Here is a 27,212-nt window from a genome sequence, read left to right on the forward strand (position 1 = left end):
CAGTTGCTTCAGGACTTCAGCTTTCATGTGAAAGAATTTTCTGGAAGCGCACTTCCTTAACCCTTAAATCACTGCTTTTACTGCCATGTTGGATTTGTGCTGCACTCCCTAGGGCAGAGCTACAGTTTTTATGGGAAACAGCTGTCAAGCAAGTGGCTCGACCTGTTCGACAGCCAAGTGGAGAATCTGGTCCGTTGTTTTCTCTCCCTCTGGGGAATATGTGTTTGAAGATTTTGCTGTTTCCCACTAGTTTACCCTCTGCCTCCTTCTTGAGGCTGGCATGAACTTCCTGTTTGTTTCTGCTGTTGGTTGCCTGGAGGGACTGGAGATTAGCAGACTTAGGAAGGCTGACTAATGATTCAGCTGTCTCTTAAAAAAAGGCAAAGTTTGCAAATTGTGAAATAACTGGAGTTCTTTCTCTCCAAAATGTATCATAAATTGGATATCGAACTAACTATCACAAGAATATCAGATGTTTTGCTATAGTTTGTCTTTCAGTAGAAAGTAGATAATTTATCATAATCCCTTAGTTTACTTTTACTGTACTGATTCAAATACTTTGTAGGGTTGTATTTTTCCCTTGTAGAGTTTGGTAGAAACCTTTTCCTTGCTTGTTGTAATACTTTGCCAAAAGTCAGTCTGTGTTTCCTTTCTACTGGCATTATAAGAATATGCTAGGCTGGCGCCGCGGCTCACTAGGCTAATCCTCCACCTTGCGGCGCCAGCACACCGGGTTCTAGTCCCAGTCGGGGCGCCGGATTCTGTCCCGGTTGCCCCTCTTTCAGGCCAGCTCTCTGCTGTGGCCAGGGAGTGCAGTGGAGGATGGCCCAAGTGCTTGGGCCCTGCACCCCATGGGAGACCAGGATAAGTACCTGGCTCCTGCCTTCGGATCAGCGCGGTGTGCCGGCCGCAGCACACTGGCCGCGACAGCCATTGGAGGGTGAACCAACGGCAAAAGGAAGACCTTTCTCTCTGTCCACTCTGCCTGTCAAAAAAAAAAAAAAAAGCTAAATCCAGAACTCCCCAAATGCCTACAGCATCCAGAGCTGGGCCAGGCAGAAGCCAAGAACCCAGAACTCAATCTGGTCTCCCAAGTGCTTGAGCTGCCACCTGCTGCCTCTCAGGGTGGGCCTTAGAAGGGAGACAGCGCTGTGGCATAGCGGGTAAAGGCGCTGTCTGCAGTGCCGGCATCCCATATAGGTGCCAGATTCGAGTCCCGGCTGCTCCACTTCCAATCTGGCTCTCTGCTGTGGCCTGGGGACGGTAGAAGATGGCTCAAGTGCTTGGGCCCTGCACCCACATGGGAGACTGGGAAGAAGCTCCTGCTCCTGGCTTTGGATCAGCTCAGCTCCAGCCATTGCAGCCCTCTCTCTCTGTCTCTGCTTCTCTGTAGCTCTGCCTTTCAAATAAATAAATCTAAAAAAAAAAAAGTGATTCATAAGTTGAATACTTAGAACTATTCTATTAGTTTATTCTGACTCACATATCCTTTTAAAAAATTTTTAAATTTATTTTATTTGGTAAAATGGTAAGAAGAGAAAGAGAAACAGAGATCTCCCATCAGCTGATTCTCTCCTCAAATGCCCACAATAGCTAGTACTTGGCCAGGCTGAAGCTGTGCACCAGGAACTCACTCTGAGTCTCATGTACATGGCAGGGACCTAAGTACTTGAAACATTACTGATGCCTCCAGGGTGAATATTAGCAGGAAGCTGGAATCTGGAACAGAGCCAAGACTCGAACCCAGGCCCTCTGATACAGATTGTGGGTATCTCCAGGGCCATCTTAACCATGGTGCCAAATGCCTGCCCTCTCACCCACATTTTCTAGTCCTTACAGAAGTAAACAGCCTTTTTAATGTAGAATAGAAAATAAGCAATCATTTGTTAACGAAAAAAAGAAACCTTAAAGGAGTAATCATTAAAAGACCAAAAATCATTCTCTATATAAAGGCATTTGTTGAAGAACAGTTATGTGAATCTGCTTCTTTCAGCTGCTAAATTTAAATTATAAATTTTTATAATTTATAAAAATATATTTAATATAAATATTAAAATGTATGTGCTCTTTGTAAATGAAGGTCATCTTTTGAGAATTCAAAACATTAAATGCAAAGAACTATTAATTGTTAGCAAACATAGAATGGAAAAACTGGCCTTATTTTCTAAATGCTGGTCACTTTCTTGAGGGTGAGACGTCTATAAACAAGGCAAATCTGAAAACTATTTAAAGTGATGTTTACATACATGGAACCTTTAGGAGAGACAAATGCATGAGACGAATGTTCGAAATTTAAACTGAGTTGGATCTACAGATGCCCTGTTAATGCACTCTTTATAGTAATGAATTTATTTTCCTAGTTATGTGAAAATGAAGTAAGGTGAAAAATAACTAAAAATCTTGACCTCCAGAATAACATGCTAGCTTTTACCTGGGAGTAAAGTCAGAGATCTTAGGTGCAAATCTTTTAATAATTTAAGAAACTCTAGGCCTCAGTAATATTAGTTATTACCCCTAACCAGTTATGTCAACTGTTAGGAAATTGACAGCCTGTCTTAGCACTGGAGTAGTGGTCACACATCCAATTGCAGGGAATCGCAAAACTTGTGCAGGGTCCAGATGGAATTCTGTGTGTTGGAAGCATGTCTGTGATTAATAAATGTTTTGAGTTTTCCACTTAACCTGCCAGTCCTTCGGTTGAACACTCTTCTGGTTCTAACCTAGAGTGTATGCTGAAGAGGCCCACATTTCTATTATAAAAATCCAGACATTATCCATAAAGTTGTAGAGGATTGGTACTTAAATTTTTTTTAAGATTTATTTGAAAGGCAGGGTTAAGAGAGGGAAAGGAGAAATCTTCCCCCTGCTGGTTTACTCCCGAGTTGGCTGCAACAGACAGGAATGGGCCAGGCTGAAACCAGGAGCCAGGAGCTTCATCTGGGTCTCCCAGGTGGGTTCAGGAGCCTGTGAGACCTGAGCCTGGATTAAGGTGCAACTATTTTAAAATAGGCCTCCATCTTGTAACTTGGGCCTGACCAGGCCCTGAACCCTGAGTCAGAAGCTCCTAAAAATAAATAAATGAACTCCCCTTGCAATAAACTCCCCTAGCAACAGCCAATTAGCAGATAGCAGAGAAACACCTAAAGTACCATTTGTCTTTTCAGGGCAGTTAAGGTGATTAATAACATCCCCAAGACCCTGTTCTTTGGCACTACACCCCAGCAGCCCGGACCCTATACTTTAGCCAATCAATTTAAAAGGCATCAACTCCAAAGCCATCCAGTCACCTTTACTAGGTCAATTCCAGCCACTGGATGCACTAATCAATTCTAAGAGATGTCCTTTGAATTTCCTGCGGGATGAGATGATTTGCTAAATGGTACTAATGTCTCTGAAAACCCTATAAAAACCCTGTTAACTGAAGAGTTGGTGATAGTTGAGAACCCAGGCCCGGACCTGTAATAAAACTCTCATGTGTTCTACAGCGGTTTCGGCTCCTTGGTGGTCTTTGGGGACAGTCTAACTGGGCATAACAAGCCCAAGGCCTTGGACCATCTTCTGCTGTTTTGCTGGCCATAGCAGAGAGCTGGATTGGAAGTGGAGCAACCAGGACTGAAGAGGTGCCCATATGGGATGCCGGCACTGCAGGTGGTGGCTTTACTTGCTACGCCACAGAGCCGGCCCCATATATGCGTTTTTTTTTTTTAAAAAGATTTATTTATTTACTTGAAAGAGTTACACAGAGAGAGGAGAATCAGAGAGAGAGAGGTGTCTTCCATCTGTTGGTTCACTCCCCAATTGGTCGCAATGGCCAGAGCTGCACCAATCTGAAGCCAGGAGTCAGGAGCCTCCCCCTGGTCTTCCAAGTGGGTGCAAAGGCCCAAGGACTTGGGGCATCTTCTACTGCTTCCCCAGGCCGTAGCAGAGAGCTGGATTAGAAGTGGAGCAGCTGGGTCTCGAACCAGTGCCCATATGAGATGCTAGCGCCCCATATATGTATTTTTAAAAATTAGAATTTGGAGTGTTGAAAAAATAAGCCTTTGTTTTCCTTATAAATTCACCTAAGTTCATATTCAGCTATACAAAATTAAAAACCTAAGCGTGGGGCAGGCATCGTGTCAAATAGGTTAAGCCGCCAGTTGGGACACCTCTAATCCTTTATCAAAGCCCTGGCTACTCCACTTCCAATTTGGCTTCTCGCTAAGGTGCCTGAGAAGGCAGCAGATGATGGCCCAAGTTGTTGGACACTCTTGGGGGACTCAGATGGAGTTCCAGGCTTCAGCCTGGCCCAGCTAAAGCCGTTGTGGCCATTTGGGGAGTGAACCAATGGATGGAATATCTATCTCTGTCTCTTCCTTTCTGTAACTTTGCCTTTCAAATGTATATTTTTTTAATAAAGATTTACTTATTTATTTATTTGAAAGACAGAAAGGGAAAGACAGATCTTCCATATGCTGGTTTACTCCCCAGATGGCCACAACAGCTGGGGCTGGGCTGATCTGAAGCCAGGAGCCAGGAGCTTCTGGGTCTCCCATGTGGGGGCAGAGGCCCAAGCACTTGGGCCATCTTCCACTGCTTTACCCAGGCGCATTAGCAGGGAGCTGGATCAGAATCAGAGCAGCCAGAACTCGAACTGGCATCCATGTGGGATGTCAGCATTACACGCAGCAGCTTAACCTGATGGCTCTTCTACTTTTGATCCAGCTTCCTGTTAATGTACACCCTGGGGGACAGCAGATGATAGCACAAGTACTTGAGGCCCTACAACCCACGTGGGAAACCCAGATTAAGTGTGGGCTCCTGGGTGTTGCAGTCCAATTTGGGAATGACCCAGTACATGTAAGATCTGTCTCAGTTTCTTTCCCTTTGTGTTTCTGCCTTTCAAGTTACATAAAAGTACGAAGTTAAAAAAAAAGTTTTTTAAGCTTTACATTTTTTACCTGTTAGTGAGCATTGATAGATTGATGCCCATTGCTATGAGGGTGTGGGGATGCAGGCATTCTCATATACCATCAAAGTAGTTAAGTTAGTATTTATTTATTTATTTTAAATATTGACTTTTTAAAAAGATTTACTTACTTGAAAGGCAGAGTTACAGAGAGGCAGAGGCAGAAAGAGAGAGAGGTCTTTCATCTGCTGATTCACTCCCCAGATGGCCGACGATGGCCAGAGCTGAGCTGATCTGAAGCCAGGAGCTTCTTCTGGGACTCCCAAGAGGGTAGAGGGGTCCAAGGACTTGGACCATCCTCTGTTGCTTTCCCAGGTCATAACAGAGAGCTGGATTGGAAGTGGAGCATCCAGGACTCGAATTGGTGCCCATGTGGAGTGCTGGCACTGCAGACAGCAGCTTTACAGTGCCGGCCCCTTTAGTTAGTATTTACATGTAAGGACTTTGTCAGTGAATCTAATACATGTGCCTTTTGGAGATAGTTTAGCAACTAAATCAGAAAAATATAAATACCTTTTGATGTAGCATTTATACTTCTACAGATTTATGCTATTGGAACATTACTATAAGTGTGCCAAATGTGCAGTTTTTATTGAGACACTGTAACAGTGAAAATGTGGAGATAGCTGTTATTGTTGGGGCATTGGTTACTTATGGTTTAACCAGTTAGTATTTAAGGTTATGGCCAACAGTAGGGTCTCCTGACTAAACAGTATCAGTTTGAATCTTCGCTGTAGAACTTTTTTTTTTTTTTTTGACAGGCAGAGTTAGACAGTGAGAGAGAGAGAGACAGAAAGGTCTTCCTTTTTCCGTTGGTTTACCCCCCCCAAATGGCTGCTACAGCCGGCGCGCTGCGCTGATCCGAAGCCAGGAGCCAGGTGCTACCTCCTGGTCTCCCATGGGGTGCAGGGTCCAAGCACTTGGGCCATCCTCCTCTGCCTTCCCGGGCCACAACAGAGAGCTGGACTGTGAGAAGACCAACTGGGACAGAACCGGCGCCCCAACCGGGACTAGAACCCGGGGTGCTGGTGCCGCAGGCAGAGGATTAGCCTAGTGAGCCACGGTGCTGGCCCACTGTAGAACTTCTTACCTCTATGATCTTTGGCAGATTATTGGACCTTGTTAAACTTTAGTTTCTTTTTATCTTCAATGAAGGTTATAATAATAAACTTAGAGTTTTATTAAAAAATGAGATAACCCCCTAAAGTGCTTAGCATGATGTGTGCTGCATTCTTGTTGAGTAAATATTAACAGTTACCATAGTTATGGTGACATTATAAAATTTTTAACTGAGGCATATTTCTGTGTCAGTATTGATATATTATGCAAATTACAGTACTTTTTAAAAAAATATTTATTTATTTGGAAGATAAAGATAGAAGGATCTGGCCGGTGCCGCGGCTCAGTTGGCTAATCCTCCGCCTGTGGCGCCGGCACCCCGGGTTCTAGTCCCAGTTGGGGCGCCAGTTCTATCCTGGTTATTCCTCTTCTAGTCCAGCTCTCTGCTTTGGTCTGGGAAGGCATTGGAGGATGGCCCAAGTGCTTGGGCCCTGCACCTGCACAGGAGACCAGGAGGAAGCATCTGGCTCCTGGCTTTGGATTGGCGCAGTGTTCCGGCCGTAGCAGCCATTTCGAGGGGTGAACCAACGGGAAAAGGAAGACCTTTCTCTCTGGCTCGCTTTCTCACTGTCTAACTCTGCTTGTCGAAAAAAAAAAAGAAAGATCTTCCATGTGTCAGTTCATTCCCCAGATGGCCATAACCAGGCTGAAGCCAGGAGCCCACGTGGATTGCAGGGTACAAGTACGTGGGACGTCTATTGCCTTCCCAGGTACATTAGCAGGAAACTGGATCAGGAGTAGCCAGAATTCAAACCTGCACTTGGATATGGGCTGTATCACAAGTGGCAGCCATAAACGTGGTTTTGAAAAAAATTTAAAAGATACCGTGTTGCTCACCATGTTCATATTGTAGGGCAGAGGAGATCAGGGAAGATACTTTGTATGTGATAGGCTTTTATTTATAACTTTTCTTTAGGAATGAACACTTTAAAAAGGTAGGGAGCAAGGTTAAAAATCTACACAAAACCCTGCAGGTTAAAATACCTCCACGGTTTTTGCTGCTTCAGAAGAAGTACCCTCCGTGCTTCAGGGTCCTCATGCTTTGGGAAGCTGGACCTGTACTTGCATTATGTTCTGAAGCAAGGAGAAAGGAAAAGATTGGCGAGAGCAGGCCCTGATTTCATGCTGCAGGAATTCTGAGGAGTCTGGCTTCCTAGAACATCACATCCCATAGGACCTCGCCCTCCCTGAAACTTAACATTTACAGTGAGTAATTCTGCCCGTTGCCGCTGAAGTAAAGTCTTTTGTAATGCTAGAACACTAGTTTTTCTTTCTTTTTAAAAAAATTTTATTTGAAAGACAAAGAAAAAATGAGAGCAAGCGAGTACTCACATCTGCTGGTTCACTGTCCACGTGTCTACAGCAGCTGCAGCTGAGCCAGACCAAAGCCAGGACCCAGGACCTCGCCGCTTGCACTGTATCTGTTGTTTCCCCGGTGCACACTACAGGGAGCTGGGCTCCAGAGCAGAGCCAGGAATAGAACCTGGGCACTCCGATAGAGAATGCAGGCATTTTTTTTAACATTTACTTTTATTTATTTGAAAGGTAGAGTTAGGGCAAGACAGAGAGGTCTTCCATCTGCTGGTACACACCCTAAATAGCCACAATGGCCAGGTCTAGGCCTGGCTGAATCCAGGAGCTTCTTCCAGCATCTTCCTCCTGTGAGGATTCAAGGTCCAAACACTTGGGCCGTTCTACACTGCTTTCCCAGGCACACTGGCAGGGAGCTGGATCATTAGTGGAGCAGCCAGGACTCAAACCATTGCCCATATGGGATTTCAGCACTGCAGGCAGTGGCTTGACCTGCTGTGCCGCAACACTGGCTCCAGTGTAGGCGTCTTAACCACTGTGCTAGATGCTTGCCCCAACACTGATTTTCTTGACCTTAGAAATACCCTTTATGGACTAATACTGTGATACAGTGGGTTAGGCTCCTTTTGGGACACCTGGGTTCACACTCATCCTTTCCAATCCAGCTCCCTGCTAATGCATCTTGGTAGGCAGCAGATGATGGTGCAAGTGTTTGGGCCCCTGCCACCCATGTGGGAGACCTGCATGGAGTCCCTAGCTCCTGGCTTCAACCAAGCCCAGCGCTGCCATTTAAAACCTTGAAAGGATTCATAGTCAGCTGAGGCATGAGGAAGCTAAGTGGAGAGTTGAGAAGCGGGTTTATTCCTTTTTGTACTTCCTTATCTTAGGACCTTATGAATGTTTTGCCTATTTAAATTATACCTTTTTTAAAGAAATTATTACTTAAAGTACCTCAAAGAGGAAGGGTGTGTGTGAGAGAGACAGCAAGGGAGTAGGAGGGGGAGAGGGAGTTCCTGTTAAACAGTGCTCCCTAGTATCCTGTTCTCAGCCTTGGGGCAGGGCAGGGTGGAGTTGGTTAATGTTCGTTATAAACCAGAACATCCAGTTGTGGTCTGCGAATGAGCTTATGATTGCTGCTTTCATACTAGATTTACACAATTAAGTTTTCATTTAGCCTGAAAGGGTGGCTGTAATGCCATAGAAAGGACGTAGGTTTTGGAACCAGAGAAAGAGACTTGAATTTGATTCCTGCCTGTGCTGTGTGTTCACCCTTCACAATCTCTCAAGATATGAAAAGAATAGGCCAGCGCTGCGGCTCACTAGGCTAATCCTCCGCCTTGCGGCGCCGGCACACCGGGTTCTAGTCCCGGTCGGGGCGCCAGATTCTGTCCCGGATGCCCCTCTTCCAGGCCAGCTCTCTGCTGTGGCCAGGGAGTGCAGTGGAGGATGGCCCAAGTGCTTGGGCCCTGCACCCCATGGGAGACCAGGAGAAGTACCTGGCTCCTGGCTTTGGATCAGCGCGGTGCGCCGGCCGCAGCGCGCCGGCCGTGGCGGCAATTGGAGGGTGAACCAATGGCAAAGAGGACCTTTCTCTCTGTCTCTCTCTCTCACTGTCCACTCTGCCTGTCAAAAAAGAAAAAAAAGAAAAGAATAAATGAGATAATGTTACAGTGGTTTCTAAATTAACAGTATTATTCAAATACAGCTGTTACTGGTATTTTCACTTTTATTGACATTAATCTGTCAAATTGGTTAGAATTGTTGAACATTAATCATAGATGTAACTTTTGTTTTTTTAAAAAAAGTTTATTTTATTTAAAAGCCAGAATAGCAGATAGAGAGAGGAACAGAGAGATCCTATCCTCTGGTTCTCTCCCCAAAGGGAGTGGCCTGGGCTGGGCCAGGCCAAAGCCAGAAGCCAGGAACTCCATCAGGTCTCCCACATGGGTGGCAGGGGCACAAGCACTTGGACCATCTTCTATTGCCTTCTCAGGTGCATTAGAAGAGGCAGCTGGATCAGAAATGGAGCAGCTGGGACTTAACCCAGTACTCCAGCATGGGATTTGCAAGCACTGGCCTAACCAGCTGTCTGCGATGCCAGCACCAGATATAGTATTTGAAGATGGCTTAGTCACCTCCTTCTCTGGGAAAGTTGAAGAGTTCTCTCAGTTCTCTTTCGGTCACACTCTGTCGTTGTCTTCCAGACTTCGCCCTCCTCATCACTGTTTCCCTGCTTCTGGACTTGGGCCACAACAGTGACTCATGGTTGAATTAGCTTTGTTGATGGATATTGTATACATTTTTGCCTTTTAAGCTTTGGAATAGTTTACATTTATCTCATAGAGTTTGAGTTTTTGTAGATAATTCTCTGTGAGGTCAGAGTTCCTTTCTGATCTCCCGGCTTAGCAGGAGGGTGCTGTTGCCTTTCTGAGGCCGACTCTGCTCCCTCTCTCTTCCCCTTTTTCACCCACTCTGTTCCATTAGTTGTCATCCTCCATGTTGTGTTTTCAATTTTTCCCTCAAATTTTTAGCTTCTTAACCTCACAAGTAGACTGAGGTCTCTGATAGCCGTAGAATAACTTTTCTTTTTAAATATTTATTTTATTTATTTGAAATGCAGAGTTAGAGAGGGAGAGACAGAGATCTTACATTCATCCACTCACTCCCCAGATGGCTACAGTGGTTGCTAGGGCTGGACCATACCAAACCCAGGAACTTCTTCCAGGTCTCACACATGGGTGTAGAGGCCTAAGCACTTGGGCCATCTTCTGCTGCTTTCCCAGGCCCTTGAGCAGGGAGCTGGATCAGAAGTGGAGCAGCTGGGACTCAAACTGGTGCCCATATGGGATGCCAGCACTGCAGGTGGCAGCTTTACATAATACGCCACAATGCTAACCCCTAAAGTAACTTTAAAGTTTAAATCCCTGCCTACTGTCAATTTTTTTTTCCTTCAAAGGTTGATTGCCTGTACTTTCAGTTTTCATTAATTTCCCATTACATTGTGGTTTCTGATTTGATTTCTCTCTTTGCTGTTTTACTTTTGTAGAAACGTTTTTGAACTTCCTAATCCAGTTTTGTTCAGCTTACATCCTGTTTGAATGTTCATGACACCTCTTTTTTTCAATTTTTATTTGAAAGTCAGAGTTATTGGAGGGGGGTCTTCCATCTGATGGTTCACTCCCCAATTGGCCACAATGGCTGGAGCCGTGCCCATCTGAAGCCAGGAGCTGCTTTTGGGTCTCCCATGCGGGTGCAGGAGTCCAAGGACTTGGGCCATCTTCTACTGGTTTCCCAGGCCATAGCAGAGAACTGGATCGGAAGTGGAGCGGCCAGGTCTCGAACTGGCACCCATATGGGATGCTGGCGCTTCAGGCCAGGGCGTTAACCCGCTGCACCACAGCGCCAGCCCCATGACACCTCTTTTAATTCTGCTGTTCTCTGGCTTCTGTGGTAAGTTGATTCCCGAGTTTTCTTTCTTTTCCTCTCAATCTCTTTTGCTGGTTCTTTTCCCATCACCTGGTGCTTAAATTTTGGGGTTATTCATACTTCTCTTCTTGGTCATCTTTTCACTCTGTATTTTCCTTCCACGGCTGTGTATATTACCTTAATAACCATTAAGTCTGTACTGTTCTATTTTACATCTAGACTCCCTCTGAGATTTCAGGGGAAAATAGTGGCAGCAGCTGTAGAGACTGATAATGGTCTCTGCCTCTCTCCTGAACTTGAAGTTCCTCAGTGTTAGCTGCCTGGTTGCAGGTACTTGAGATTCACCTGTACAGCATCTCTAATAGATACTTCTCTCTCGCATCCTGCTTCTTGTGTTCTCTGTCTCTGTTAGCGCTGTCGTCAGCCACCTAGTCCTTGATGCTGGAAAGCTCAGGAGTCATCCTTGAGCCCTTCCTGACCAAGCCCCGGGATTCAGCTTCTCACACATGTTTCTCATACATGTGCTGTTTGTCATTGCTGTTCAGTCAAGTTTCTTAAAGGTGAACTAAATGTGATGTGTTACTTCCTCAACCTTAACCATTTTTATGACTTTGTTGCCTACAGGCTAAAGTCTAAAGTCCTTGGCATGGCAAACAAAGTTCTTTACAACGTGTTCCTAAAGCTAACTTGGAGACTTTTTTAAGGAATTTGTGAGGATCTTATTAACTTCTATTGCCATAGCAGAGCACCTGGAATATAGAATTTTCGTAACTTGTTGGATGAATATGTTCAAAGTGAAATAAGAGACTCCTCAGCCCACAGAGTCTACAGAGCTCCCTTGTTGTCTTGTGAATGGCAAATTCACAGTTCTTAAGAACTGTGTTTCTGGAGTCAGACTGACCTGGGATCCAGCCCTCTCTGTAACACTAACCAGCTGTGTCTGTTTCCTCAACTGTAAGGTGCTGATGATGGAGTGAATGAGAATTCATTGTAAAGCTCATATCACTGTCCCTGGTACAGAGTAATAATTTTGAACTATTACTAAATGTGGGATGTAGTTTTATTTTACAGTAGCACTGTAGTAGCACTTAGTTGAACCATGTAGTCAGGAAAGAGGCACGAGAGTGACTTGGTGGGGCTTAGTGTGTTAAACCACTGCCTGTGGTGCCAGACAAGCCCTGGCTGCTCCACTTCTGATCCAGCTCCCTACTAACGTGCCTTGGAAAGCAGCAGAGGATGGCTCAGTGCTTGGGCTCCTATACCCACGTGGGAGACCCAGGAGAAGCTCCTGGCTTAGACCTGGACAGTCTCAGCTGTTGCAGCCATTTGAGGAGTGAACTAGTAAATGGAAGACCTCTCTCTATAAATCTACCTTTCAAATAAGACAAATAAATCTTAAAGAAAATAAAGAGGGGCCATTGCTGTGGCACAGTGGATTAATGCCCTGGCCAGAAGCGCCGGCATCTCATATGGACACCAGTTTGAGTCCCAGCTGTTCCACTTCTCATCCAGCTCTCTGCTATGGCTTGGGAAAGCAATGGAAGATGGCCCAAGATGTTGGGCTCCTGCACTCATGTGGGAGACCCAGAAGAAGCTCCTGGCTCCTGGCTTCAGATCAGTGCAGCTCTGGCCATAGTGGCCAACTGGGGAGTGAACCAAGACCTTGGGTCCTTGCACCCATGTGGGAGACCCGTAAGAAGCTTCTGGCTCCTGGCTTTGGATCGGCACTGCTCCGGCCGTTGCGGCCAACTGGGGAGTGAACCATCAGATGAAAGACCCCTCTCTCTCTGCCTCTCCTCTCTAACTCTTTCAAATAAATAAATAAATAAATCTTTTAAAAAAAAATAGTGACTTGTCCTCCACTGATCTTCCTAAAAGCCTGAGCTTAATGAGGCTAATTTCATTTTATCAGTAACAGTGACTATCAGTGTACTTTGATCTCTTATTTGGTTTACTCATCTGTGAGAAAAATGAGTGCCTTTATTTAAAAAAAAATTTTTTTTAATTTTTTTTAAAGATTTATTTATTTTAAAGCCAAAGTTATACAGAGAGAGGAGAGGCAGAGAGAGAGAGAGGTCTTCCATCCAATGGTTCACTCTCCAGATGGCCACGACGGCTGGAGCTGCGCTGATCTGAAGCCAAGAGCCAGGAACTCCATCATGTCTCCCACATGGGTACAGGGGCCCAAGCACTTGGGCCATCTTCTGCTTTCCCAGGCCATAGCAGAGAGCTGGATGAGAAGAGGAGCAGCTGGGACTCAAACTGGCGCCCATATGGGATGCCGGCACTTCAGGCCAGGGTGTTAACCCACTGTGCCACAGCGCCAGCCGCAAAAGATTTATTTATTTATTTGAAAGGCAGAGTTAGCGAGAGGCAGAGGCAGACAGAGATTGAGGTCTTCCATCCAATGGTTCACTCCCCAAATGGTGCAACGGCTGGAGATGGGCCGATCCAGAGCCAGGAGCCAAGAGCTTCCTCTGGGTCTCTCATGCGGGTGTAGGGACCCAAGGACTTGGGCCATCTTCTACTGCTTTCCCTGGTCACAGCAGAGAGCTAGATCGGAAGTGGAGCAGCCGGGACTCGAACTGGAACCCATATGGGATGCTGACACTGTAGGTGACAGCTTTACCCACTACTACACAGCGCTGGCCCCTAATTATTGTTCTGGTTATTCATTCTACCGTTTACAAGATATTCTGAGCAGTGATAGTAAAAATTAATTTGAACTTGAGGAACAGGAAAGGAGGAAATCTGGAGAAGGACAAAGCTAACAAAAGGGTCTAGGTTAAGTGTCTGAGGAGAGCAGAGTCTAAGGAAGGAAGATTCTGATTCCATTCAGTGATTCATCAAGTGTTTGTTACAGAGTAAGGGCGGTGGGTGCTGGGGTGGGTGGCGTATGAGCCTTCAGAATTCAGGCCTAGTTTCTTTCTGTGAGGATTTTTTATTTGGATAATTTTTTGAGACATTGTAGCTGTACATGCTGAATCCTAGCCACTAGACCACCAGGGACACACGTAGCTGTACATGCTATTGTGAGAAATAATTGAAATCCCTTGAACTTCATTGCAAGAACTTTAAAGTTTTATTAATAGTGAAGATATTCCTTGCATAACTGGCATGAAACTGCATGAATTTAAAAAAGGTGAGGTTACTCTCCTTGCAGCTACAGCAAATGAAGAAGGTTTTGTGCAGCTGTATTTTTACCAAACTTTGAGGGGTGAGTACATTAGTCTTAAGTTGTGAATGGAAGAAGAGAGTGAGTTAGGGCAAGTCTGCCTGGTTCTTTCTTCCTTGCCTCAGGTTTTTAGAACCCAAGTAATGACTGACCTGTTGTTAATCCCAGGAGTAATGGTTATGTTTTTTGTTTTCATCTAGAATACTTTATCCTGCTGAGAGTATGACTTGCTGATGAGATTTTTCGTGTGCTTTTAGAATGAAAACCGAGAGCGGCAGGAGCACAGCGACAGGAGGAGAGTTGGCAACCCCGAGCCTTTATCCAATGGACGACCCCAGGGTAACTCACGGCAGGTGGTGGAGCAAGATGAGGAAGACGATGAGGAGCTGACACTGAAATATGGCGCCAAACATGTCATCATGCTATTTGTCCCTGTGACCCTCTGCATGGTGGTGGTTGTGGCTACTATCAAGTCGGTCAGCTTTTACACCCGGAAGGACGGGCAGCTGTACGTAAGAGTGTTCTGTTTTATTCTCATGGCCAGTGTGGCCTCTCTAGCCTGTGACCAGCACCTTGAAGGCCTCTGGCCTGAGAGGCGTGAAGGCTGGAGAATCCATCCTCTGTGATGGCCAGGAGCAGTTGAGAGCGGGGCTGTCACCAGATGCTTTAAGGGAGAAGATGAACATTGCAGGATTGTGCTTCCTGACGGTGTCATTGGATGTGGTACGTTTATTTGGAGTTGAGCAGGTAAACAGTAATTTTGCCCACTTCAAGGCCAGCGGGCCCATTGTTCTTCTGCCAGGAATGTTCTGTTCTTTTCACCTTTGGTGTTTTAAATTCCTGCCATCCTTCCCATCCTGGCTAAAGTGTTAGCTCTAAATTTGAAGATAACGTCTCTGATCTCCTGACAGAATTAGGCCCTTCCTGCTTTCTTCCTCACAGCACCTGTTCTTCTTCCCTTGCTAAAGTTTGTATGTATATTTGCCTCGTTTATTTAACATTTGGTGTCCTCCTTTACTGTGAGGCCTCTGAGGGAACTTTTTCCAGCGTGAGGTTTACAATAAATATGTGGGGAAAAAGTTAATTTAAAGAATAAATAACCAAGGCAAATGGCACACTCTAGGCTGTTGGGGAGCTGTCATGTGGATTCTCTGGTGCTGCTAGTGTGAACCTTGGGCCTCCAAGAAAAATGCTTTGATTCAGATATCATCTGCTTCTGTCTCTAGGACTCTTAGGGGACCCACAGAAGAGTTCTAAAATGTGAAATTTGGAAGTGTCTGAAAAACTGCATGGTGTTCTGTCTGCCATGCCTCTCTCTTTTTGTAAGAATGGCTAAGACAATGGCGAGGGTTAGAGACAGTATCCGTAGAGACTGGGGAATCTTTTCTGTGGAAGTTAGGGTTAGGTTTGGCCACATATTATAGAACGAGGGTTGGCATGCTGTAGCCCACAGGCCAGATCTACGTGCCACCTGTTTGTTTTTTTTTTTTTTTAAGATTTATTTATTTATGTTAAGAGAGAGCTTCTGTCTGCTGGGTTCACTCCCCAAATGGCTGCAGCAATGCGCTGGAGCAAGCTGAAGCCAAGAGCCTCGAAGTTCATCTGGGTGTCCCACATGTTTGGCAGTACCTGGGCCAGCTTCTGTTGCCTTCCCAGGTGCATTAGCAGGAAGCTGTATTGGAAATGGAGCTGCAGGGATGAGATCAGAAGCAGCCACTTAACCCGCTGTGCTGCAACACTAGCCCCTGGCAACCGTTCCCATGAATAAGCTTTCACTGGGACGTGACCATGCCCGTTCATTTAAATATTGTCTGCAGCTGCTTTTCTACTCCAGTGACATAGTTGAGTGGTTGCAGCAGAAAGCAAGTCTCCCAGAAAGCTTGAAACATTTACTGTCTGGTCCTTTCCAGAAAATCTGCTGAGTCAGTTCTGGAAAGTCAAATAGGAAATGTCAGTGGTACTCATGTGTTCTCTCTCTGTCTCTCCCGTGAGGCAGTGTAGAGGTCTGCAGTCCAGATTAGTCTACAGCTGCCTGCTCACCAAGGACTTCTCTTTTCTTCCTTCTTCAACTTCTGCTCTTTTTGCTGGCTCAGGGCCCCAGCCAGAGCCCCTGCCTTCATTCATGCAGCAGGAAAGAATGAGAGAGGAAAGAATATAAAACATCTCTCCTGCAGAATTCACTGTTTTCTGAGAAGTTCCTTGTGCAAAACATCTGCGTATAACTCATTAGTTGTTAGTCTCTGGCCACACCAGAGAGCTGGAAATAAAATCTTCTGGCTGAGAGCATTGGCACCTGTACTGAATGTGTCACTTGAAGGAAAGCGAGGGGAAGTTGGATATGGGTCATTAACTCAAGACAAGTCCAGTTACAGTCCCTCCCCACCAAACCCGCAAGGTGAAGGACAGTGACCATAGCCTTATTTACCTTCCATGATAGCCACTTAGCTTAGGCAGTTGGTGTGGCAGAATCTGATTCTTTAACAAGCAATGGAGATAGAACTTGTGGTGAGGTAACTGTTTGAATAGAAAGCAACACTAGATGGAGCCAGTGTCTGGCTCACATGCGAGTCCACCCCTGTGTGGTAGATACTTCCACTGGCCCACATGCGAGTCCACCCCTGTGTGGTAGATACTCCCACTGGCCCACATGCGAGTCCACCCCTGTGTGGTAGATACTCCCACTGGCCCACATGCGAGTCCACCCCTGTGGGGTAGATACTTCCTTTCATTTTGAAGCAGCTATTTTATAGTATAGCTGCTTTTCTTAGGTTAAAACTTCCTGGCTAGATTGGTGAGATGGGGAAAACTGATTTATAAGGTATTAATTCAATAAAGGAAACCACATTCTAGTGTTAATGAGTATGTGTTTTGGGATATCCTTTAACATTTACCTAGGGCTCTTGTGTTTTGTTTTGTTTTGTTTTGTTACAGAATCTATACCCCGTTTACAGAAGACACCGAGACAGTGGGCCAGAGAGCGCTGCACTCGATTCTGAATGCTGCCATCATGATCAGTGTCATTGTCATCATGACTATCCTCCTGGTGGTTCTCTATAAATACAGGTGCTATAAGGTGAGCCTGAGACACAGAGCTTTGCTTTCCACCTTGTTCTTTTTATGATGGGTTTTCCTGTCCAGCAAAAAGGCTGGAGTTAGTTTAATTTTTATTTTTCTTCTCCTTCATTGTTGAATGTATTTAAAAGGCATAAATAGAAAATCAGTGTTTTTATGTAATACCACTGTCTAACTGTAATATTTTGATTTACAGCATACTTATGACATTCTGAAGGGCTCTGCTGTGAGACCTTTGTGAGTTCTCTCTTTCCCACAAATAGAACTCTAGGGTAGGCCAGCGCCGTGGCTCACTAGGCTAATCCTCCGCCTTGCGGCGCCAGCACACCGGGTTCTAGTCCCGGTCGGGGCACCAGATTCTGTCCCGGATGCCCCTCTTCCAGGCCAGCTCTCTGCTGTGGCCAGGGAGTGCAGTGGAGGATGGTCCAAGTACTTGGGCCCTGGACCCCATGGGAGAGCAGGAGAAGCACCTGGCTCCTGCCTTTGGATCAGCGCGGTGCGCCAGCCGCAGTGTGCCGGCCGCGGCGGCCATTGGAGGGTGAACCAACGGCAAAGGAAGACCTTTCTCTCTGTCTTTCTCTCTCACTGTCCACTCTGCCTGTCAAAAAAAAAAAAAAAAAAAAAGCTCTAGGGTTAACAGAACTCATAAAATGAGGTAAAACTAAGGAATTCAGATTTTGCACTTCAGTACAGAACAGTACAGCTCCCTGCAGCTGGTGGTGTTCAGCTCGTTAGTGACTGGCCGTGCTTTGCTGCTGAATGGGTAGCCATTCCTCCCCTGGGTACCTCCTGTGGTAGCCTCCTTCCTTCCTTGGGAGGTTTGGGAGGGAAGTTGTGCAGAAAAGAAGTGGTGCCCAGCCTTCCCAGCCTCTCCTCCTAGCTCACTCTTGCGAAGCGACTCACTCCTGCGCTTTAGCCACCTGGCACGTGCTTTAAAATCGGGCCTCAGAAAAATTATAAATGGTTAGCGGTAGTGTCCTTTTAGGGTTGATTGCAGATAATGGAAAGTATCAGTGTTCGTTTTCCTAACAGTGGAGTCCTCTCTGTTTCCTTCTAGGATTTTTCAGTGTATTTGTTAAACATGGCTAATATAATCATTATGTGTCCCTTCTTTAACTTTGGTGTAAGCATTTTTTCATATTACAAATTCTTTTTTTAATATATTTTAAATTTATTTTAAGATTTTATTTTTATTTATTTCAAAGACAAGAGTTACAGAAAGAGGTAGAGACTGAGAGAGAGGTCTTTCATCCATTGGTTTACTCCCCAGATGGCCGCAACGGTCAGAGCTGCGCTGATCTGAAGCCAGGAGCTTCTTCTGGGTCTTCCACGTGTGTGCAGGGTCCCAAGCACTTGGGCCATCTTCTACTGCTTTCCCAGGCCATAGCAGAGAGTTGGATCAGAAGAGGAGCCGGGACTAGAACTGGCACCCATGTGGGATGCTGGCGCTTCAGGCCAGGACTTTAACTTGCTGCGCCACAGCGCCGGCCCCATCATATTACAAATTCTTAGCAAATATTTCTTTCAATACATGAAGCTGACTCAATGAATATATTACAGTTTACTTCCCTTGATGTCCATGATGTGAAACATCATGTAAGTTGTTTCTAGGTTTTTGTTTTTTTAAAAAAATGACATTTTTTTGTTTTGTTCTTTATTTATTTATTTATTTATTTTTTTTTTTTTGACAGATTTAGACAGTGAGAGAGAGAGACAGAAGTAAGGTCTTCCTTTTCGATTGGTTCACCCCCGAAGTGGCCGCTGATCCAAAGCCAGGAGCCAGGTGCTTCCTCCTGGTCTCCCATGCGGGTGCAGGGCCCAAGCACTTGGGCCATCCTCCACCACCTTCCTGGGCCACAGCAGAGAGCTGGGCTGGAAGAGGAGCAACTGGGACAGAATCCGGCGCCCCAACTGGGACTAGAACCCGGGGTGCTGGCGCCGCAGGTAGAGGATTAGCCAAGTGAGCCGCGGCACTGCCTGTTGCTTTGTTCTTAAAGATTTATTTATTTATTTGAAAGTCAGAGTTACACAGAGAGAGAGAGAGAGAGAGAGTTCTTCCATCCGTTAGTTCACTCCCCAGATGGCCGGATTGCGCTGACCTGAGCCAGGAGCCAGGAGCTTCTTCCAGGTCTCCCACATGGGTGCAGGGGCCCAAGGACTTGGGCCATCTTCTACTGCTTTCCCAGGACATTGCAGAGAGCTGGATCGGAAGTGGAGCAGACAGGATGCAAATTGGCGTCCATAAGGGATGCCGGCACTCTTGGTGGTGGCTTTACTCACTAAGCCACAGCATCAGCCCCATAATGATATGTTTATACACAGACCTTTTTCAGTTTTTCAGATTATTTCCTTATGGTAAAATCCTAGACATGAAATTTGTGAGGCAAATTATCTTCATTTTTTAATTCTCTTGGTATGCAAAATTCCTTTTCCAGGAAAGACTATATCAATTTATATGTAAGGTTACTTTCATCAGCATTGAATTTTTTTAAAACTCTGTTGATTTTTACAGCCAAATAAAATGTCTTAATTTGCACTTAGTTGATTACTAGTAACATTAAATGCCTTTTCAGTCCTCACAAACCAACGTTATACAGAGTTGAACCTTCCTTGTTACCTTGGAGTGGGAGCCTGGAGCTTCTTCTAGGTCTCCCATGTATGTGCAGGGGCCCAACGACTTGGGCCATCTTCCACTGCTTTCCCAGGCCAGAAGCAGAGAGCTGAGACTCGAACCAATGCCTATATGGGATGCTGGCACTATAGGTGGCAGCTTTACCCACTATACCTTAGCACCAGCCCCCAAATATAACTTTCAATGTAGAAGTATCTGCTTTTAGCCGGCGCCGTGGCTCAATAGGCTAATCCTCCACCTTGCGGCGCCGGCAGACCGGGTTCTAGTCCCGGTTGGGGCGCCGGATTCTGTCCCGGTTGCCCCTCTTCCAGGCCAGCTCTCTGCTATGGCCAGGGAGTGCAGTGGAGGATGGCCCAGGTGCTTGGGCCCTGCACCCCATGGGAGACCAGGAAAAAGCACCTGGCTCCTGGCTCCTGCCAGGATCAGCGCGGTGCGCCGGCTGCAGCGGCGGCCATTGGAGGGTGAACCAGCGGCAAAAGGAAGACCTTTCTCTCTCTGTCTCTCTCTCTCACTGTCCACTCTGCCTGTCAAAAAAAAAAAAAAAAAAAAAAAAAAGAAGTATCTGCTTTTTAGGCCTACTTGCTTTTTTCCGTTATGTATCAGTTCTTTTTTTTTTTTTTTTTTTTTTTTTCAAAGAATTATCTATTTGAGAGGCAGAGTTATAGAGAAAGGGAGAGACAGAGGTCTTTACTCCCTGGTTCCCTCCCCATTTGGCTGCAATGGCTGGAGCTGAGCCAGTCTGAAGCCAGCAGCTTCTTTTTTTTTTTTTTTTTTTTTTTTTTGACAGGCAGAGTGGACAGTGAGAGAGAGAGAGACAGAGAGAAAGGTCTTCCTTTGCCGCTGGTTCACCCTCCAATGGCCGCCGCGGCCGGTGCGCTGCGGCCGGCGCACCGCGCTGATCCGATGGCAGGAGCCAGGAGCCAGGTGCTTTTCCTGGTCTCCCATGGGGTGCAGGGCCCAAGCACCTGGGCCATCCTCCACTGCACTCCCTGGCCACAGCAGAGGGCTGGCCTGGAAGAGGGGCAGCCGGGACAGAATCCAGCGCCCCAACCGGGACTAGAACCCGGTGTGCCGGCGCCGCAAGGCGGAGGATTAGCCTAGTGAGCCGCAGCGCCGGCCTGAAGCCAGCAGCTTCTTCCAAGTGTCCCATGTGGGTACAGGGGCCCAAGGACTTGAGCCATCCTCCATTACCTTCCCAAGCACATTAGCCGGGACCTGTATCAGATGTGGAGCAGCTGTGATTCAAACTCCACCAATCCTATTCCCCAGATGCAACCACTGTTAATAGTTGGATACACATCTTTCCATTTCTTTTTCTTATATGGTGAGATAGAAGTGTGTATATGGGGCCGGCGCTGCAGCTTACTAGGCTAATCCTCTGCCTTGCGGCGCCAGCACACCGGGTTCTAGTCCCGGTTGGGGCGCCGGATTCTGTCCCGGTTGCTCCTCTTCCAGGCCAGCTCTCTGCTGTGGCCCGGGAGTGCAGTGGAGGATGGCCCAAGTGCTTGGGCCCTGCACTCCATGGGAGACCAGGAGAAGCACCTGGCCCCTGCCATCAGATCAGCGCGGTGCGCCGGCTGCAGCAGCCATTGGAGGGTGAACCAACGGCAAAGGAAGACCTTTCTGTCTGTCTCTCTCTCACTGTCCACTCTGCCTGTCAAAAAATAAATAAATAAATAAATAAATAAATAAATAAATAAATAAAAAGAAGTGTGTATATGTAATAATTGTTTCTACTTTTTTGAAGAATAGAAATTGAGGTATATTAAACCTACTGTTCCATGATACAGACTGCTGTATGTCCCAGTCCCTTCTTGTCTGTCTTAACAATGTATTTTGGACTTATTTCCATCTCCAGTGATTTTGATCACTGTCTTCAAATTTTAGTAATTATATATATTTATTTGTTTCTAAAACATCCGTTTTGTTTGTTTATTTGAAAGAGAGAAAGCTCCTCCATCCACTGGTTTACTCCTAATGCAGCAGCCAGGATTGGGCCAAGCCAAAGCCAGGAGTCAGGTTTTTCATGAGGGTGACGGTGGCCAAAGTATGTGAACCATCACCTGCTGCCTTCTGGAGTCTACATTAGCAGGAAGCTGGATGTTTGATTATTTTTGATAATTTTTGTTGTCCATTTTATAAGTTTTTCTTTTATTATTAGCATGTATACTTATGTTTATGTTCCACATCCAGTAATTTTAATATCTGAAGTCTTCTTGGGAATAAAATTCTGTTGACTTTGTGCTGCAGGTAGAGAGGTATAGCCCACTGCAGCACAGCACCAGCCCCCATACTTCATTCTTGATGCTCCTTCTAATATTATTTGTCATTTGTCTGAACAACTTCCTTTAGTAATTCTTTTAGAATAAATCTCCTGATCTCAGTTTCTGTTCGTTTTCTCTCATCTTTGAATGTTTTCATTTTGTCTTTATTATTGAAGAATGTTGTCACTGAGGCAGGGGCATATAATTCTTTTTTTTTTTTTTTTTTTAAGGTTTATTTTATTTATTTGAAAGACAGTTACAGGGAGAGTTAGAGACAGAGGTCTTCCATCCGCTGGTTCACTCCCCAGATGGCTGCAACGGCTGGAGCATCATTCCGAAGCCAGGAGCCTCTTCCAGGTCTCCCACGTGGGTTCATAGGCCTAAGGATTTGGGCCATCTTCTACTGCTTTCCCAGGCCATAGCAGAGAGCTGGGTTGGAAGAGGAACAGCCAGGACTTGAACTGGCGCCCATGTGGGATGACGGTGCTTTAGGCCAGAGCTTTAACCCACTGCGACATAGCACTGGCCCCTAGAATTCTGTTCTTTTTCAGTGTTATAAAAATGGTGTTCCAGGGGCTGGCGCTGTGGTGTAGTTGGTAAAGCCACTGCCTGCAGTGCCGGCATTCCAAATGGGTGCTGGTTTGAGTTGCGGCTCCTCCACTTCCAATCCAGCACTCTGCTATGGCCTGAGAAAGCAGAAGATGGCCAAAGTCCTTGGGCCCCTGTACCCACATGGGAGACCTGGAAGAAGCTCCTGGCTCCTGGCTTTGGATTGGCACAGCTCCATCTGTTACGGCCAATTGGGGAGTGAATCAGCAGATGGAAGATCCCTCTCTCGCTCTCTGCCTCTCCTTCTCTTTCTGTGTAACTCTGACTTTCAAACAAATAAATAAATCTTAAAAAAAAAAATGTTCCAGCCCCCATGATTTCTTTTTTATTTAAAGATTTATTTATTTGTTTGAAAGTCAGAGTAGCAGAGAGATAGGGAGAGACAGAGAAGGATTTTGATCTTCTATCTACTGATTCACTCCCTAGATGGCCACAACAGTGAGGGTTGGGCGAGGATGAAGCCAGGAGCCAAGAGCTTCATCCGGGTCTCCCACGTGGGTAGCAGAGGCCCAAGTACTTGGGACATCTGTTGCTTTTTCCAGGTCATTAGCAGGGAGCTAGATCAGAAGTGGAGCAGCCAGAACTCAAACCAGCACCCTTATTGGATCCCAGTGTGTTAACAAATTTAGGATGTTTTCACCATTATTTCTTCCATTATGTTTTTTTTTTTTTAATATATATATATTTATTTGAAAGTCAGAGTTACACAGAGAGAGAAGAGGCAGAGAGAAAGAGAGAGGGCTTCCATCCTATGGTTCACTCCCCAAATGGCCGCAATGGCTGGAGCTGTGCCGATCCGAAGCCAGGAGCCAGGAGCTTCTTCGGGTCTCCCACGTGGGTGCAGGGGCCTAAGGACTTGGGCCATCTTCTGCTGCTTTCCCAGGCCATAGCAGAGAGCTGGACAGGAAGTGGAGCAGCCGGGTCCTGAACCGGTGCCCATATGGGATGCCAGCGCTTCAAGCCAGGACATTAACCCACTGTGCCACAGTGCCGGCCCCTCAATTATGTTTTTTCTATACCACATTCTTTACCCTCTTCTGAAAATGGTGGCACAAATAACCTTTTATTGTTCTTTTACAAGTCTCTGAGGCTTTGTTAATTATTTTCCAATCTTCTTTCTTACTGTTGTTAGTTTTGGATGCTTTCTCTGACCTAGCTGACAATTTCCTCTCATGTTTGCATTCCACTACAGAGCCCATCCAGTGATTTTTATTATTGGTGTTAGGTTTCCTAGTCCTAAAATTTTTATTTGATTTTTTTTGTATATTTTTTTTCTTTTTGAGACAGATTTCTATAGTGTTTGCCCTTATTTCTCTGAGCACTCGTTTAATAGTTGCTTTAATGATTATTAGATTTCTAACATCCGTTCTTTTTTTTTTCCTCACGAGAAACCTTTCATTTAAGGAAAACAAACTTCATGCATTTCTTTCTTTCTTTCTTTTCTTTCTTTCTTTTTTTTTTTTTTTTTTAAGATTCATGTATTTATTTGAAAGGCAGAGTTACAGAGAGGCAGAGGCAGAGAGAGAGAGGGGGGTCTTCTGTCCTGCTTCACTGCTCAGATAGCTGCGCGGCCAGAGCTGCACCAATCAGCAGCCAGGATCCAGGAGCTTCGTCTGGGTCTCCCACGTGGGTGCAGGGGCCCAAGGAGTTGCCCATCTTCTACTGCTTTCCCAGGCCATAGCAGAGAGCTGGATCAGAAGTGGAGCAGCAGGGGTTCAAACTAGTGTTCATATGGATGCCAGCAGTGCAGGCAGTGGGTTTACCCACCATGCCACAGTGCTGGCTCCTATACATTTCATAAGTGCAACTTTAGGAAAATACTGATTCTTTCTGTCATCCCCACCCCCCAACTCCCACCTTTCTTCCTCCTCTCTCTTCCATTCCTTCTTGGCATTGGTGTTTATTGAGTTTTTAAATTTTTTTAAAGGAGAAGTAATTTCTTTTTTTTTCTTTTAAGATTTTATTTATTTGGGCCAGCGCTGTGGCGCAGAGGGTTAATGCCCTGTCCTGAAGCACTGGCATCCCATACAGTGCCAGTTCAAGACCCGGCTGCTCCACTTCCGATTCAGCTCTCTGCTATGGCCTGGGAGAGCAGTGGAAGATGGCCCCAAGTCCTTGGGCCACTGCACCCGCGTAAGAGACCAGGAAGAAGCTCCTGGCTCCTGGCTTTGGATTGGCAGAGCTCCGGACGTTGCAGCCAACTGGGGAGTGAACCAGTGGATGGAGGACCTACCTCCCTTCCTCCTTCCCTCCCTCCCTCTCTCTGTGTAACTGATTTTCAAATAAATCTTTTTTTTTTTTTTTTTTTTTTTTTTTGACAGGCAGAGTGGACAGTGAGAGAGAGAGACAGAGAGAAAGGTCTTCCTTTTGCCGTTATTTCACCCTCCAATGGCCGCCGCAGCCGGCGCACCGTGCTGATCCGATGGCAGGAGCCAGGTGCTTCTCCTGGTCTCCCATGGGGTCCAGGGCCCAAGTACTTGGGCCATCCTCCACTGCCTTCCTGGGCCACAGCAGAGAGCTGGCCTGGAAGAGGGGCAACCAGGACAGAATCCAATGCCCCGACCGGGACTAGAACCCGGTGTGCCGGCGCCGCTAGGCGGAGGATTAGCCTATTGAGCCACGGCGCCGGCCTCAAATAAATCTTAAAATAAAAAGATTTTATTTATTTGAAAGCCAGAGTTACAGGGAGAAAGAAGTCTCACATTCACTGATTCATTCCCTATATGGCTGCAACAGCCAGTGCTGGGCCAGGCTGAAGCCAGGAGCCAGGAGCTTCTTCCAGATCTCCCATGTGGGTGCAGGTGCCCAAGGACTTGAGCCGTCCTCTGAAGCTTTCTCAGGAACATTAGCAAGGAGCTGGATTGAAAGTGGAACAGCAAGGTCACAAGAAAAGATGAAAGGAGCAATCAGCAGCCCTGTTCAGAAGGTGGTTTGAATTATTGTAGTTTGGATTAATTCCTCTCCTGCCTACCCCCATCCCAAACTACATTTATAATTTTGTGACTGAGGATCATTTGTTTGTTAATGTACTGTGCCTTTAACTTTAGACAGCTTTTTATTTTGATGTCCTGTTGGCTCAGTAATGCTCAAGATATCAATTGTTTTGACAAAATAAATTTACTGAACTTGGGCTAAAATCAAACCTTGGCACACAGGTGTGATACAACTTAACAGGAATCATCGATTCATCCATAAATATTATAAGGAAAAAACTTATGCGGTAGCCTGCGTTAGGGCTTTTTGATACTTGCAGATTGGGGGGAAACAGACAACAAACGTCTTGAAGCATATTAATTGAATTAGTTTCTAATGTGGCAAACTGTATTAAGTTAAAGTTCTGATTTGCTCACTCTATCCTGGATAGGTATTTAGAACCTGATAGTCTTTAAACAAGCCATTCCAGTCATGATGAGGTGATGTATGAATAATACATGCACACATTCAAAGCACTGTTTTCAAAGTTAATGCAAGTAAATACAGCAATTCCTCTTTCAGTGTTTAGGCAGATCATTAATTATGAGCTAGCCAAATGTGGGCATACTATTACAGGGAAAGTTTAAAGGTCTGATAACTTGAAATAGGTTTTTAGGAGAATTCATCTACTTAGACTTTTTAAATGCCTGCCATAATGAAATTGAAATGGTAGAATGGCTGACCACAGCAATGACCAGCCCCTCATTAGGGCCCTGGATGATTTTTGGTCTAATAATGCATGCTAGTGTTGATGTTTTTTGGTCAAGAGGGTATGAACAGGAAGAATTCTGCAGCAGGCTTTATTTGAAATGCCGATTCACATTACTCTGTTCAAGCTGCGTTGAGATGTTAAACTGGCTTACTATAGACTTTGTAAAAATGGCTCCAGAAGAGTAACAAACTGAAATCTTTGAGATAACACAGGTTGGAAATATGTATATAACTGCACAAGGTGTCAATTCTGCTCTAGAGTGCAGTTTAGTCAGTTTTAGTTGCATAGGTTTCCATTGTATTTATAGTCTATTTATGCTAAATCTGGCCAAAGATGAGCATTGTCCACCACTAAAATGCCTCTGCCACTTTGAATTCTGGGCTGATTCTGTGGCCAGAATGCGGTGATCAAACGCTCAGTCTTTTTACATGGCATAGGAAGATGGCAGAAATTTCCTAAAGTGCAATAGATTGTCAAGTGTATTGTGCCTTGTTCTAAAACTTGTATTAAGTAGGTGCACTTGACAGTATTGAGGTCATTTGTTATGGTGCTATTTCAGTTAGTCTAGGTTTAGGCCCTTGTACATTTTGCCCATAACTTTTTACAAAGTACTTCTTTTATTGCACATTCAGAGAATTTTATATATATGTCTTGTGTGCGTCTCCTTAAACTTCCAATCTTATTTTGTCTCTTGGAGATTGTTGAACGCAGCTTGTCTAAGAAGGGGATGGGACTAGATTCTAAAATGTATTTGGGACCATGGGAATGATAGTTGGGAAGAAAACTATTTGCACACGACAGATTTTTAGATACTTTTTGCTGCTAGTTTTATGTAATATTTATTGAACATTTTGACAAATATTTATTTTTGTAAGCCTAAAAGTGATTCTTTGAAAGTTTAAAGAAACTTGACCAAAAGACAGTACAAAAACACTGGCACTTGAATGTTGAATGTCACCTTATGCGTGAAA

The 27,212-nt window shown here is 45.4% G+C and overlaps 1 protein-coding gene across 6 annotated transcripts in view; it reads left to right on the forward strand.

Annotated features, from left to right (window-relative positions):
• PSEN1 (presenilin 1) overlaps nucleotides 1-27,212 on the forward strand; it is an 84,821-nt gene that overhangs the window by 16,658 nt on the left and 40,951 nt on the right. For all 6 annotated transcript variants that reach the window (XM_002719669.6, XM_008272100.5, XM_089322303.1 and 3 more), the window contains exons 4-5: nucleotides 14,237-14,487; nucleotides 16,911-17,052. In XM_002719669.6, the coding sequence (XP_002719715.1) occupies nucleotides 14,237-14,487; nucleotides 16,911-17,052 (393 nt within the window). The remainder of the gene's footprint in view (nucleotides 1-14,236; nucleotides 14,488-16,910; nucleotides 17,053-27,212) is intronic.

This window comes from Oryctolagus cuniculus, chromosome 20 (genome assembly GCF_051225735.1).
Source record: "Oryctolagus cuniculus isolate XC-2025 breed Fujian yellow rabbit chromosome 20, ASM5122573v1, whole genome shotgun sequence".
Taxonomy (NCBI): Eukaryota; Metazoa; Chordata; class Mammalia; order Lagomorpha; family Leporidae; genus Oryctolagus; species Oryctolagus cuniculus.